This window comes from Populus trichocarpa, chromosome 13 (assembly GCF_000002775.5).
Source record: "Populus trichocarpa isolate Nisqually-1 chromosome 13, P.trichocarpa_v4.1, whole genome shotgun sequence".
Taxonomy (NCBI): Eukaryota; Viridiplantae; Streptophyta; class Magnoliopsida; order Malpighiales; family Salicaceae; genus Populus; species Populus trichocarpa.
In genome coordinates this window covers 851,886-866,884 of record NC_037297.2, presented here as the reverse complement: position 1 = coordinate 866,884, position 14,999 = coordinate 851,886, and the positions used below count along the sequence as shown (strand labels likewise).

At 33.4% G+C, this 14,999-nt stretch overlaps 2 protein-coding genes across 5 annotated transcripts; both read right to left on the bottom strand.

The window, feature by feature from the left end:
- Positions 1 to 835: 835 nt before the first annotated feature.
- On the bottom strand, positions 836 to 4,798 carry LOC7478924 (F-box/LRR-repeat protein 3). Of its 2 annotated transcripts, none has more exons than XM_024584055.2 (7): positions 3,515 to 4,798; positions 3,047 to 3,172; positions 2,838 to 2,942; positions 2,347 to 2,746; positions 2,060 to 2,189; positions 1,683 to 1,977; positions 836 to 1,277 (listed from the first exon to the last, which is right to left on the bottom strand). In XM_024584055.2, exons 1-7 carry the CDS (start codon positions 4,151 to 4,153, stop codon positions 1,257 to 1,259), a joined length of 1,716 nt encoding a protein of 571 aa, XP_024439823.2. In that variant the 5' UTR covers positions 4,154 to 4,798; the 3' UTR covers positions 836 to 1,256. The 2 variants fall into 2 exon arrangements, with proteins under 2 accessions (XP_024439823.2, XP_002318976.4); XM_002318940.4 differs by having other exon boundaries at positions 836 to 1,305; positions 3,515 to 4,795.
- Positions 4,799 to 9,151: 4,353 nt separating this feature from the next.
- LOC7478923 (glycine-rich domain-containing protein 2) lies at positions 9,152 to 13,600 on the bottom strand. 3 transcript variants are annotated; one of them, XM_024584153.2, is made up of 9 exons: positions 13,319 to 13,600; positions 13,121 to 13,235; positions 12,592 to 12,990; positions 12,087 to 12,356; positions 11,421 to 11,522; positions 10,657 to 11,180; positions 10,430 to 10,554; positions 10,129 to 10,289; positions 9,152 to 10,029 (listed from the first exon to the last, which is right to left on the bottom strand). In XM_024584153.2, the coding sequence occupies exons 1-9, from the start codon at positions 13,516 to 13,518 to the stop codon at positions 9,490 to 9,492; spliced, it is 2,436 nt and encodes an 811-aa protein (XP_024439921.1). In that variant the 5' UTR covers positions 13,519 to 13,600; the 3' UTR covers positions 9,152 to 9,489. The 3 variants fall into 3 exon arrangements, with proteins under 3 accessions (XP_024439921.1, XP_024439922.1, XP_002318975.1); XM_024584154.2 differs by having other exon boundaries at positions 11,430 to 11,522; XM_002318939.4 differs by lacking the exon at positions 11,421 to 11,522 and having other exon boundaries at positions 13,319 to 13,599.
- Positions 13,601 to 14,999: the final 1,399 nt, after the last annotated feature.

Here is a 14,999-nt window from a genome sequence, read left to right as displayed (position 1 = left end):
TTTATTTTTGATATTTTTGTGTAATTGTTTTTTTTTTTAATTTTATCTTTCAACATTTGATTTGCTGAGAATTAGGTTTCTTGATTTTTTCTAGGTCACAGGTTTAAAAAATTAACGCGAGTCAATTTTTTTTTCTTTTTTTTTATTTCTACGCTCAACATTAGTTTTTTTGTAAAAAAGTTGTCCTTTTATGAGGTTAGTCTTTGTCTCATAATCAACGTCACAGGTTTCGAAGATTAAAAATAAAATTATTTTGTTTTCAATTTCACCCTTAAATATTTAATTTTTAATTGATCTTCGTGCTTTTTTTTCAATTTTATTTATGTGGAATTAATCTAATCCTATGTCTATGGTCGCAGGAATTGCAGATTAACTCGAATTAACTCGAATCTTTTCTTTTTCTTTGCTTTTTTTAATTTACTTTTTTTTAACTTCCTCACTCAATATTTTTTATTGACAATTTTACTTCATTATTTTTCTGAGTTTACCTTATGTGCGGTGAGTTCCGACCTCAAGAACAAGGTCATGAGTTTTGATGATTCATATAAGTTGATTTTGGCTTTTTTCTTAGATTTTTTTTAAAAAAAAATCAATTTCATTTTTTAATATTTTTTTATATAATTTAATTATTTTTTAATTAAATATTGATTTATTTAATTAGATAGGTAAATTTCAGATTGCATGGTCAGTCAGGACTAATCATAACATTTGGCTGTTTTAGAAACAACATTCACTCATTCAGTATGCAAATGAAATACATCACTCTCATGACTTCTCGAGGGTGTCAACACGTGATACAGCAGAATTGAGCTCTCAGTCAGAAAAAACTTGTCCATTTCCAAATGCTTTTTATATTACCATTGTTGATCTCACCAGTCAACTTCGACTTATTATTGCTTGAAGTCTTAGACAGAGTGATTAAAGTACACCCTTTCAATTATGAACGACATGTTCTAAAGGCCATGAAATACTTCATGACAGCATGAAAAAAGATACATCATGTGATGTTATAAACCCTAAGACGGCATAAAGCCTTTATAATGCTCTCCTAATACTGTTCTAATCCCATCTAATTCTGCAACCTCTGGCGTGCAAAATCCCCAGTACTTCAGAGGAGAGTAAGAAACCAAGAGCAGCAACTAGCTTGACCTTCTTGATTCGGACACAGCAGGCTCTAAGTGCAAGGTCGAACCCCTCCACAGTGACATTCCTGAGGTGCACCAGATCTGCGTCTTGCAGGCGTGTCAAATTTCCCATCACCATGCATAATGCCATGTCTGTGATAGAACAGTAGCTCAAATTTATCTGCCACCATTAATATATTTCAGTGTTTTAGCATGGAATTCCAACCTTAACACCCCAAATACAATAAATTGTGCCACTAATTGGAAAAAAGAAAACAAAACCAGACTATAAATTATTTAGCATAATAAACAGACAGCTCTATTCAAGTTTGTTCAAATACCTTGTGTTTCCATGATAAATAGTTGTTCTTTCACTTTTCATTCATTTCACTATCCTGATTCCCCAAACCCCCGTAAAATAAAAAACCACTATGTCATTTATATGTCCTGTTACCTCCTAGATGAACTGCTTCTATGCATTTTTATTTCTCCTATTCACACATGAAAGAATAAAACTTCAATAGATATCAGTCCCAATTCCATGTCCCGATTCAATACCTGTCGCAAGTTCCGTGAGTAATAGGCAAGTGCCCAAAACCCAGTATCATCAACTTTCTTGCAATGTTTTAGGTCCAAATATGTCAGTCTCTTACACCTGGTCACCAATGCTGTCAAACCTACGCCCGTAATTTTATCAAGCGCTCTCAGCTCCAGGTCAGAGAGTTCCTCCAGATAGCCAAGAGACTCCATCCCTTTGTCTGTGACCTCAATGCAGTATGACAAGTTCAGCTTCCTTAACTTCTTGCAGCCACTTGATAAAGCTGCTAAACCATCATCTCCGATGCCCATACAGCTGTGTCCAAAAAATAAATAAAACAGTCAACTCACATCTCTACTAGGGAGGAAAATAACAATAATTATTTGGCTTAAATTACCGGTATAGATCAAGTTCATGAAGCTGTGAGCAATTGGAAGCAATATAAAAAAGACCTGTGTCTGATATGTTGGTGCAAAGTCCTAATTTCAAACATAGAAGTCTGGAACATCTAGAAAGGCGTTCAAGCCCTGCAGATCAGAAGTGCACTAAAATATCAAATTTAACTACAGAAGCAATAGAACATTTGTTAGAAATAGATTCAAATCAAATTACAAATAACAAAGTCATCAAATCAACTGTGTAACAAGAGATTTACATGACAGAACTCATATCCTGAAAGCTTACCTCTGTCATTTATGCCAAAACAGTCAGTGAGATCGAGCTCTTCAAGTAGCGCACAATGTGATCCAAGCTGTTCAAGACTCTTCTCAGTGATCATATTACAAGACTCTAACTTCAGGCACAGAAGGTTCCTACAAGAGTCTGCAATAGCAGAAATTGCAGCATCGGTTATGGAACGGCAACATGTTAAATTGATGGTCTTCAAATTGACACAGCCAGATACCAGCTGCATAATTCGCATATTGGTGACCCCTGTGCATTTGCTCAACCCAATTTCGATTAAAGACCTGCAGTTATTGCTGATTGTCTGGAAAACAGTGTCAGAAACTCGAGCCCCGTCAATTATGATGGCGTTCAGATTCTTCAATTCCTGCATGCACTCAACAAAGTTTGCAGAAAATTCCTGCAGGCAAGACCAAGGATCAGATTTAGTTCATTTTACCTGAAAAGATATTCAATTCTAAAAAATCAACAGATTGTTAACTTTGACTTACTGAAATGGTGTAACCTGCATCAATCTGTAGAAGACCATTATGTCCTCTAATTAAGGCACTTAACCCATATGAACTAACACAATCACACCTTGAAACATCAATTTTCTGCAACCAGTAGAACATACGAATCTCGATAAATTAAGAATTCATCACTTCAATTATACAAGCTTAAATTGTAAATCATTCCCATCACATTGAAAGTACGGTACCTGTAGTAAAGGGCATCCATTTTCAAGAAATTGCAATCCAACATCATTCACTAAAGGGCATCCCACCATAGCCAAATCCTCCAGCTTTGGCAAAGCAGCAATAGAACGAAGCGAGTCGCTTGTCACCTGAAGCCAACCCACTCAGCTATCGAATTACATTACATGCATCAACACAGAATTGATCTAGTGCATTGAAAAAAACACAAGAAGAAAAAAAAATGTCCATATTCACTCAACATGTATCGTATACTATATTTTGCCTCACAGAAAGGAAAATGTTAGAAATTCAATAAAAAAAAAATCACATTTCCCTGCATTTCCCCTGCTTTCATCTACTTATAAACCAAAATTTTCCAGCATTTACATTTTCTCATGAAACAAACTGTGATCTTAAATCTCCAAGTAACCTTGCAAGCTAAAGTAGATCAAACGAAAATGCAACATCAAATAAGTGATTATCAAACAAACCTTGAGATAAGAAACATCTAGAAACTTCAACTCCAAGCACTTCTTGCACAAAAGCTCAACACCAAGATCACTTATCTCCATACACCACTTCAAACTCAACCTCACCAATCTCCCACACCCAACAACAATCTTAGCCAATCCAACATCACTAACTCCTAAACACTTATCCATACTCAACTCCTTCAGTCCTCCACAACCTGATATCGCTGCTGCCTCCCTATCACCAAACCCACGACAATAAGACACATCAACACTCTCCAAACCCTTACAGGCGCCCACCAACATTTCCAATCCCGCAAACTTCAGCCCATTAGCCCTCCTCAAGTTCAAAAACTTCAAGTTCCTTGCCCACATCGAGTGATCAACACGATGTAGTAACAATGTTATGGTCCCATCCTCGATACATGGACAGACTGATAGGTCTAGCGTGAGGAGATTGGTGTAGTTCTTGAGGAGAGTCGGTAAGAACTCGACATGAAGGACGCGTAGAGTTTTGCGTGTGATGGAGTCAACTCGATGGAATTCTTTGCAAATGAGCCTCCATGTCTTGCGATCTGAGTCTTGGACGAGTTTCTCATTGACCCGAATGAGTAAATCTTCTGTTAAGACGGAAAGTATTGGTGTTGATTGAGTTGACATTGATTTGCACGATTTGCAATAACCAAGAATTTGCTTTCTTCGAAGCAAAAAACTTTTTTTAAAAAAAGAGTTTTTTTCTTCAAACAGAACACTGTAAGTGAGCAAGAATTTAGATTCTTGCCATGACGAGCAGAGGTTGAGGTTGAAATAACATTAATTTGAAGAACTCGTAGGAAAAGGATTGTCTTCAGTTATGGAAAAAAATCCAGTTTCCGAGCAAGTTTTTTCTTTTTAAAGAAAGCTTGTTTATTTGAGGAAATTAAGGTTTGTGTTTTCTAGGGAATTTTGAGGGAAATAAGGTTTGTGGGGTGTTTTGGATTTTAGAGGTGGTGGAGGTGTTTAGGTAGGGACAAAGAGGAAGAGGAGGCGGAGGTGGAGGAGAGGGTGGTGGGTGGGTTTAGAGAGGCTTCGAGAAAGGCTGAGACAAGTCTTGAAGATCCAAATCATTTTCTTTTTCCGGTCACTGACCGATCAGGGTTTCTGGAAGGAAAGGAAATCTGATGAGGTTGGTGGTGATGAAACAGTTGCAGAGGAAAATGGAAAATGTTTGTATTGTAATGAAGAAGTGGAGGAGATGGAGAAGATGAAGGAATGGTTTAGTGTACGGCTGACCACAATAGCGAAATATTTCCTTGATTGGGGTATCAAATAGGAAAGTTTTTGTGTGGGTCTAGAAGTAGAATTTTCTAGATTTGACTCACCTAATGATCGGATTTTTTAATTGAGCAAATTATAGTTTACTCCTTGTACTTTGAGAAATTGACAAGTTAATCCTTTTGGATTTTGATTTAAATATGCCCGCATATTAAATCTATATAATTTTATATTTCTATATATATTAGTTAGCGGTACGTTTTTTTGAGAATATCCTCAAATTTATGTTAAATCAATAAATATGTAGCTCAAGTGATGCTAATATCCTCATTCTTCTAAAAGATCTCAGATTTGAGCCTGTTTTTATGAGAAATTAATAAGTTAATCTTTTTTAATTTTAATTTAGTGATGACCCTGTATATATTTAATACATGTATTTTATATCCTTTTATTACCTGACTTCGTCTAAAATAAATATTATGGTGTTAAACTATCATCTTAAGTATTAATTGATTTTTTTATATATACTTTTTTAATTCTTTACTACAGTGTATTAAAATCTTAAAAAAACATCTAAAATTACTACTTTTATATTTATTCAAGAGAAAAATAATTTTAAAATCATTTTAGAAAGCCGTTAAACTATAAAAACAAACTTGAAAAATTAAAAACTCTACTCTTCCAATACATTAATTGACAAACACACTTATAATAAATTGAAAGGTCTTTTGTCATATTAGCACAATTTAATAAAAAATTTAGAAAATAACATATGTTAGAAAAATATTAGAAAAATAGCACATTTTGTACACAAATACTATTGGGAATCGCGTTGTTTCAAAATCCATGTCTCCTTCAAGTTAATTAACATGTACAAGAGTCAACCTAAAATTTATAAAGATCCAATAGCGATAAGATTTGTGATCCAATGGCATGAGAGAGAAGTTATTGTGGCATGAAAAAGAAAGAAAGAGAAAAAAATAGAAGAAATAACAGGTCATTATAGCTCTTTTTTTGAGACACTTGATGTCTTTAAAAAAATCTCGACGATATAATTCTAATAATCTTAGAAAACCTTCAAAAAAAAATCGTAATTAGTCAGGAGTTTTATTATGAATTAATTTAGGGTTAATTATGAATTTGTCTGATGATCTTCTAATGTGTAGATAAAATCATCTCGTTAAGATCTTTTTAACGATACCGATCATGTCAAAAAGAATCTATGGTGTATTCCTAGTGATTGTATATTTTTTTCTTTCTCTTGTCACATCATTTTATCTCTTTTTTTTTTTGTTATTTGTTCTTGAATTTTATTTTTTATCCATAAAATATTCATTAAAAAATTTTAAATTGTTAATTAATTTGCAAAGAAACAAATATATTAAAATACAATAAAACAATTATTATTGAAAATAACGAAGTTATGTACAAACTGATAATAAAAAAAGCTGACTGTATTGTAAATATGTTATTTATCAAATACTTTCTAAAGTCATTCTTCCATAAATTTCACCAAACTCTGTCGTTTTGCAAAATAATTCTAAATTGAATGTATTTAGACATGTTTCCAGCCAGACAAGAAAGATAAGGGTATTTTAGTAACTGAAAGGTGCCGAAAGTGGGCAAAGTTTTCTGCACTAACGTTAGAGTCGTCCCCACTGTTTCCTGCCGTACGATTGACGCATGATGGAGAGCAACAGGGATTACAGTGACACGTGTTGGGTGCAGATTTGATTCAGGAAAAAGTACACAAAAGCAAACTTGACTTTTTGGTAAACTACTTTTTGACCCCTATAAATAAAAACATATTCTATTTCAACTCTTGTAGTTTGGAATTATCAAGAAATCCCAAAGTAGTTGTGCTTGGGATTGATTTTTAAGAACCAAGGTTTGCATCCAAGATTATCAATTTAAAAATCCAATAAAATTGAAAAACAAATTATACAAACTTAAGCCATAATTATAAACATGTACAATATACAACTTAATAAAATTTTAATTTTTTCTAGCTTTTTTGTTTCTTATCCGAGACCTTCATATACATGATAATGATATAGTTCGGGTTATAGAATATAAATATTTCAAATAATAGCTTGAAAATTATATTTATTAATTAATTTTTTATTAACAGTTTGAAATCACGTTTTGAAAAGAATTTAGAGCTCTAATTAAAAAAATAATTATGTGAGATTCACAACAAATTATTTTAAAAGACTAGAGCTAAAATTCTTGCTTGTATGGTTCGAAATCAAAATGCTCCTGACTGCATTAAATTATTTTTAAGTTAATATATGAAAAGTATATAAATACTAAATAATTTACTATTATTTAATTACATATATTCTTAACTATTTTAATATCAATACAACCTCAGCCGTATATTTAACCAACCATCTATGTTTTTTATTCATCTCTAAAGGCTTAAATATTCTGATGTTATAAATCTTAAACTTTAGGGCCTGAAGTGAAAACATAGTTGAGCCTGTAGGGATCAAAACGTAGTTTGTCTCTTGTCATTTTCCTAATGAGGTGGGTAAGAAGAGGAGATTAGATCAGCTTCTACGAAAGCCGTAGGATTTCTTACTTTATTTATGTACGGTAAGTATTCATGGGGAATCAGACAACGTGCAACAGACCGTACCTATCTGGAAGGTGGTGACGTGTGCGGGCCCCACGTCTTATAACCTCTTTAGTTAAATGTTGTTTAGAATTACGTTAGTTTTTAAAATGTCTTTTATTTTTAAAAAAATTATTTTATTAAAAATTTAATAAAAAAAAATTAATTTAGAAAAAAAAAATTCAAATTTTAATAAAAAATAAATTAAAACTCATTACCAAATATTCCTTAATCGTTGAATAATATAACATAAATTTAATTATTTTTTTATGGTTAAAATTGTTATTGAATTTGTATACTAGGAAATTAAAAAAAACGGTTAGGTTCTACTTGTCCCTTATATTAATGGTAAGTGATAGATCTTTGATTTTCGCTATTTTTTTGTATATAAAAAAAACAAATGGTAGATCTTTGGTGAGAGTATTGGAGAATTATAAAAGTTGGTGTAGGTGAAAATTCCTTCAAAAGAAAAAAGAAAAGAAAAGAAACTCACTGTGGATAATCACAAAAATTGCTGATTGTTTTATGTGTTTTTTAAATATATGTCGAGTTTGAATTATTAATTATCATCAATTTTTAAAAATTGTATTGTCTTGCTTGATTTTGTGGTTTTATTGAGAAAGAAAGACTTGATTAAAAAGTAATAGGGGTCAAATAATATCTAATTCGATTCTTATACTTTCACAAGCTTTTGAAAAAAATGAAGGACTTCGATGTGTGCTGATTTAGTTCAAGATATAATTTCTTGATTTTTTTCTACTTTGAATTCTTATAAGAAAATATTCAATATACATATTAAATCAAAACATGTGAGATTTTAATTGATTTAAATCACCAAAATACATTATATTTTAGCATACAGTTTTTAATTTGTTATTAAATTTTTTACTTGATGACAAAAAGCATTTTAATAACATCTATATATTCATTCTTTTGTGTTAGAAAAGAAATTATTCAAATCATAACGAGCCGAGTTGAATAAACATTTTAACACTTTATTTTTATATTTATTAGCATAAATAGTTCCTAATCTATTTAATTAAATATATTCATATACTTTTTGATTTATAATTAGGATTTAAAAAAAAACCGCATTAAAAAAAATGTATATTCATTTTTCTATGATAGTAGAATGTTTTTGTACTCTCATATCCAAGAGGAAGGAAACAAGTAGAATATAGAAATGTTGAAATCCCCATTGTTGGCCAATTAGAATGTGGCTACACAATAGTGGGCAATTAGAAGGCATGATAGGAACCCAAGACCACATTCGATGTTTTTTAAAGACTTGTGAAATCTCTTGATATTGTGCTGATTGCCGAGGCATGTGAATCGTAATCCATCATCATAATATAATGCATTTCCTAGGTGGAAGAATATCCATGGCAGGTTACAAAACCAGAGACCTTTTTTATTACTAGAAGAAGGAGAGAGGCATAATGGAGCGTGGTGGTGTTTTTCCTATTCAGCTGCGAGCCAAGAATGGATGTTGATTCGTGAGTGTTTTTGTTTTTTAACTTTTTTCTGGCTCGCGACCTAATCCTTGAGTGAGACATATTGGTTGCTGATGCTCATGATCCCGATCATGGTTCCACTTCTGAGAGCTCCCAAGTATCTCTCCATTGTGTATGCTGTTGTGCCATATTGTGCAGCCCATCTGGTCACAAAAAGGCATGTCTTCTTTCTACTAGGCCTAGATTATTATCCTAATTAAAGGAATTGCAATCACTCTCTCAAGCACCTTCGGATATATCCAAAGACATTGGCCTTGAAATACTTCTATGGGATGAGAAAAAAAAATGACTTGAGATTGTTTCGAAAATTGAAATATTGCTCACAAAAATCACAAGGGAAGTTCAGATGACAGAAACATCGTGTTCAGCTGATAGCCATATGGCCAGAAATACGAGGTTGTGCGCAAGAAGCCTTCCCTAGGCCTTATGGACATGCTATGCCTGGAGGACTCCAAATGGAGTCCGTCCTTGTTAGCAAATGGGATTGCCAAGGATAAAAACTTTACACAAGTCTGCAGAGCATATGGGGAATTTTAGCAAGTCTTGTGTGCTCTCTTCATTTCTGTAAACAAAAAGACTGATCAGAAATGTTATTGGTCATCTAACTCCTTTCATGCCATAATCCCTTTTTTGTACAGCTTATCACCACCTTCAACTGGTGAATGACTCACAGCCGGTTGCTTAGTTACATTATCTCCTCCATCAGGTGCGATCACTGATTTTGCATTCCAGTACCAAGGTTGAAGGTAAGGTGAAGAAATGGTAGATGAAAATGAGGAAGGATGAAGGATCACAGAACCCCAATCTCTAGCACCAAGTTTTGCTTCTTTTAATCTTCTCCTAATAAGCAAGCTTCCAACGTCTTCCTTTCTCATTTCTGATATACTTCGAAGTATTGAAATGCATAGAAGTAGTACAAAAACTGCATCTTCTTCAGGCAATAGTTCAACTATCAATAACTTCCAATTTAGAAGAGCTGTTGGCCTTCCTATTGGATTATCTTCTGTGAACCGAACAAGAGTCAGAAACCCTTCCTCGTCTTCGTCTTCCTCGTCAGTTTCTTCTGTATTTTCTCGCTTTTCATGCTCTTTGCTCTTTGAACTAATTTTCCTGGCTCGATATTGCATTTTCTTACCCTTCAACAACTTCACCTGCAAGGTCAAGAGCGTTTTGTTTTTGAAATGCATTTTAATCTGAAAATGTATGATTTTTTTTAAGTTCTGAAAATAAGAATGAGATATCCAGCATACCAATGAGTCAGAAGATTTTTGGTTTCTCAAACAAAAATTCAGGTCAGACATTGATGCTGATGATTCCCAACTTATCAGCAATTCATCTCCTGTTGAAAAACACCATGCTGCTTGCCAATGTTCTGGAGGTTCTCTTGGTGTTGCGGTTCCTACTATTTTCTCTGTACTAGATGGCAACAAGAACATCAAAATGTTTAAAATTTGTTCCCACATAGATTATCAGAGGAAGTTCTAAAATCACTAAAAGTATATCTCAGAAATGGGAAATTAACTAAAACAAAGGCAACTTCGAACCACATACCAGGTGCTCTACCAATCGAACCAGCAACATAAGACCAAGAACCTTCGCGTATCTCTATAATCCTATCCTCCCATTTGACTGCTGATGGGGTTTCATCTCCTCTCCTCCAAAACCCTCCTGCCACTCTACATGGCAATCCAAGAAATTCGTTCAAACTTACCTCAACATAACTTAGCCTAGCCTAATAATTTAAACATCAAGAAAAAGATAAATTTGTTTGAATTGACCTCATTCGGACAACAAAACACTCCCTCCCTGCATGATCAAGGACGGTGCGAGACAACCACCGACCTTCTTGAGGCTTATAATTGTTCATTCTCAGAATCACATCCGAGACCATGGCCCCTGAATCGTCTGTGACTTTGTCTGGTACACATTTCAGCAAGTATGGTGCTTGGGCTGGTGGGGTTATTGAAGCAACAGCCCTCGCTTGTTTATCATCTAAATGTGTTTCCAGCGTAAGAGAGGGTGCTCTTAACAAATCATTCCAAAGAAATGTCTTAGAATCTTCCAATTTACTTGTTTTAAAACAGCCACCTCCATGTTTCCGAACCTCAAGCATTAGTCCTCTGGTTCCAAACTCACAGTAGAGATGTGTAACTTTTTTCCATGTATCCGAGGAGAAGCTGGAAATTGGTTTATCAATCTTCAGCTCCCTGTGACATCTTACTAATTGCAGACGAAGAAAATTATGTTGTCTTTCCTGTTGCACTGGCTTCATCCTAGAATTGAGCCTCACGAAAACACATACCTGCATTGTAAAATCACAGGTTGAATATGCAAAACACTGAAAAGAATTCCCTATGACGTGCATTAGCTAGAACATGCAGAATATTGGATAATTTATGAGAAATTGGCTGGCTTTCTGGTCTCAAGCACTAGATTTCTAACATCAGGATGTGCTGAAAAGAGGATGAGCTAATTGTAGTTATAATAAACAAAATCTTGAAAAATCCATTCTATAGGATTCTATTACAGAGGTCTAGGGAACCTTTAATACTTTCATATCGTTTCTGAGCTTCAAGCATTCTATGAGCCGAACCACTTTGACTAAATCATCCAGGCATGTTTCAGGAGACTTCCATTGCGCTAGCTTCTTGTAAGAAAAAGCATATATTCAGCAACAAAGATGATAATAGAAACTTCTCATCGGAATTAAACAAGCCATCACGTTAAAGGTCTTCCCTTTTTTCACTTTATGCTCTCAACCAGCCACTTTGAAATTCTAGGCCATGCCATTGGACCACTGAGAAAACAAAACTAAACTAATGATAGTTTGCTCAAAAGTTGAACCTCCACTTCCCCATGTCATATGATTCAAGCATATGACAACATTGAAATAGCATCTAGCAACCTGATAAAGTTTGTTCAACCTTAAAGAAAACATCAAACAAAATAGATGTTTAAATGCACTTAGTTGATTGATTAGCAAATAAAGTATAAAATGGCGTGATTCACCACCAATCCACCTATAGATAGTTACTTTACTAATACTATATTCCAATGCACGGTAAGATGTCATTTTCCATGACATGACTGAAACACAGCATAGAGGGAAAACAATCTCTCTCTGCATTCTTTTATATTAAGAGTATTCAGAAAGGAAAAGAAAAGAGAAAAAATTATCACTAGTGAGAGGAGAGAGTACTAAAGTTACCTCCAGTAGGAACCTAGGCAGCAGGGACTTGTATTTGGTGTTGACATCTGTATCAGAGACCTCCCAATACACTGGTGGCTTGACTATTGAAGCAACCCCGCCAAATTCTATGGCTCCACCAGCTTTCACATAAGGCTGGTCAAAGGCTCTTTCCCATAGCTTCTTTGTCTCTTCCACCTCTTTACTTCTTACAGTCTCCCATAAGCCCACTATCTTCCCCATATCACCCTCCATCTCTTTCAAATCCTCTGCATATACTGTTGGATAACTCTGGTATGTTTCACATCACAAAAATGTGTATATATATACATATATAAAATGAGATGGATTGCACTGCAGAATTTTTTTTTCAAATAAGCAACTAGGTGAAAGAACATGGCCAATAACCTAAAAGAAAAGGGAAATTCTCGCCTCAACCACAAACAAAATAGACCTAAAAGATAAACGTTAAAGGAAGAACCTAATCAACCAAAAGAACAAACGGAAAATGGGAAAGAATTCCCACCTGATGTGTCACCCACATGAGCAAAATATCCAAGCTAGGCAATAATCTTGATGAGCAATCATCTGCAAATCTCTGCAACACATACAAGAATCCTTTGTATCTTTGCCTTGCTGCTATCAAGTAAACAATCTCACTCATGTATGGCCATGAAAATTTGCTATAAACATGTCTTTGCTTCTCAACTTCATTCAGTAGATCCTCGTGATCTTGAGCAACATGAAGGTCTTGCAAATTTGATGAAGTAATATCAACTTCATTCTCAAAAGACTCATTTGGATATCTTTTCATCCAAAGCTCTTCACATCTCATCAATGAATACTCTTCGTTCTCTTTATAAAAAATTGCTGGTTTTCCAATCAGTTTTGAGAACCTTTTCTCACAGTATTTCCTGTAACTCACCTGTAGCGATTATCAGCAACTACTGTCGGTCACCATTTTAGGAGAAATTTTGTGTTTTTTCATGCATTTTTTCAGCAACCAAACAGAGAAACTTCAAGTAAAAGAATCAAGTGAGATTAAACTATCATACCGGATTCAAGGTGTGACAAAACCAAACCCATTCAACATCGAGAGGAGGAAGAACCATAGGAGGTGAAGACCCCTCCATCAGATCAGAAATCAACGGCATCCAAAGCTCATCATACCTGAAAAAAACCAACAAACTTTAAACATCCACCATCCGGTCAGATTACTGGTATGAGCTCGTACAGTAATGAAGTTTGACCACCTTCTTATAGCTTCAAGAATAGTAGCTCTCTCATGAAGCCAGGGAGACTCGCTAACAGTTCTCAACAACCCAAGATTTTTTCTTGAAGCTGACACAAGATCAACACTTAAACGAACTGTTTCAACCTCTGATATTTCACTGAGTGATCTCGTTGACAATACATCTGAGCTCTCGTGAGTTCTGTTTCGAGTCGCAGACATGGTTAGAACTAGACAACGTTGTTTTTTAATGAAGCTAGTCAGGACAACAAAACATGGTGTGCTTGTTATTAATGATGGGTGCTGTCTAATTTATAAGGAGATGCTTTTATTTTCCCCCAATTTCGAGGGTAATTCTTTTAGTCAAAACTTTTGTCATTCAAAATTAATTTCATTTCATTTTGGGTTGGGTTCAGTTTAAATAAACCATCCATTTAAAGTATAAAATTTATATAGAATATTAAAAAACAATATTGTTTTTGTTTTTATCATTTTGAGCTTTTAAAAAAACAATATTGTTTTTGTTTTTATCATTTTGAGCTTTTAAAAAAACAATATTATTTCATGGTTTTTTTTTTTTTAAAAAAAAAAAACCTTAGATTGACTCCTATCAATTCACTTGATCTATAATCTTGTCTCTTAAATCCACTGACTTACAAATCACGTTTTATATATATATATATATATATAAAAGTTGTTGACAATTATCGTACCAAATAAAAAATTGTATGTATTTATATTTAATTTCTTTTGCACCATAAAATCCACAATTTCAAGTATTAGCAATTTACTAGATTTTTTTTCAAGACCAATTTATATATTTAAGTTTGAGATTTTCTTAAAAAAATATAATTGTGTATCTACATGTACATACATATGAGAGAAAGATATATTTTCAAACCCATCCATATTTGAAAGAATTTAGTATATAAATTTTAAAAATATATATAAATTATAGTTTTTTAACCAAATTTTTTTAAAAAGATCTGTATAAAATATAATGTAAAGTAATGAGTTAAACTCATTTAAATATATAATTAAAATAAAATATGAATCACGTAATTAGTTAAACATAACCAACAAAGCATTAAAAAACAAGGTATTGTAAACAAAACTAAAAGACTTTTTGTTTTTAGAGTTGAACCGATATTTCGTGATTTTTTTTGTGTTTTTTTATTGTTTTAATGTATTGATATTATAAATAATTTTTTGAAAAAATAAAATAAAAAAATATTATTTTCATTAATTTCCAAAAAAAATAATCATAACATAACAACTAATACACTTACTAACCCAATCCCGGATAAAAACAGACCGAGGGTCAAGGAGAATATTTTGTTATACAAGAGAGACAAATATTTAAGGTGAGATTATGAAGCCATGTGGCAAGTTGAGACAAGCTTTCAGGTGGGTCTGTCGAGACATAGAAAAACTTAGATGATTCGATTACTTTAATTATTACTTGTATTAAAGAAATGATTAATCAAGCACCTAGCTTAATCTCTTCTTTTTGGTGGGATTGCAGAGGACAATGCAAAGAGGTCAGTGAAAATGTAAAAACTAGTCGAGGTGGGTTGGATTTATTTGTTAATTTAACACTTGATTTGAGTGTCACCGTAAAAATAACAATATGATTTGGAAAGAAAAAGATAGTGCTCATCCTAAAAATAAATTAAAATCATAGTATGCTGATATTGGCTGTA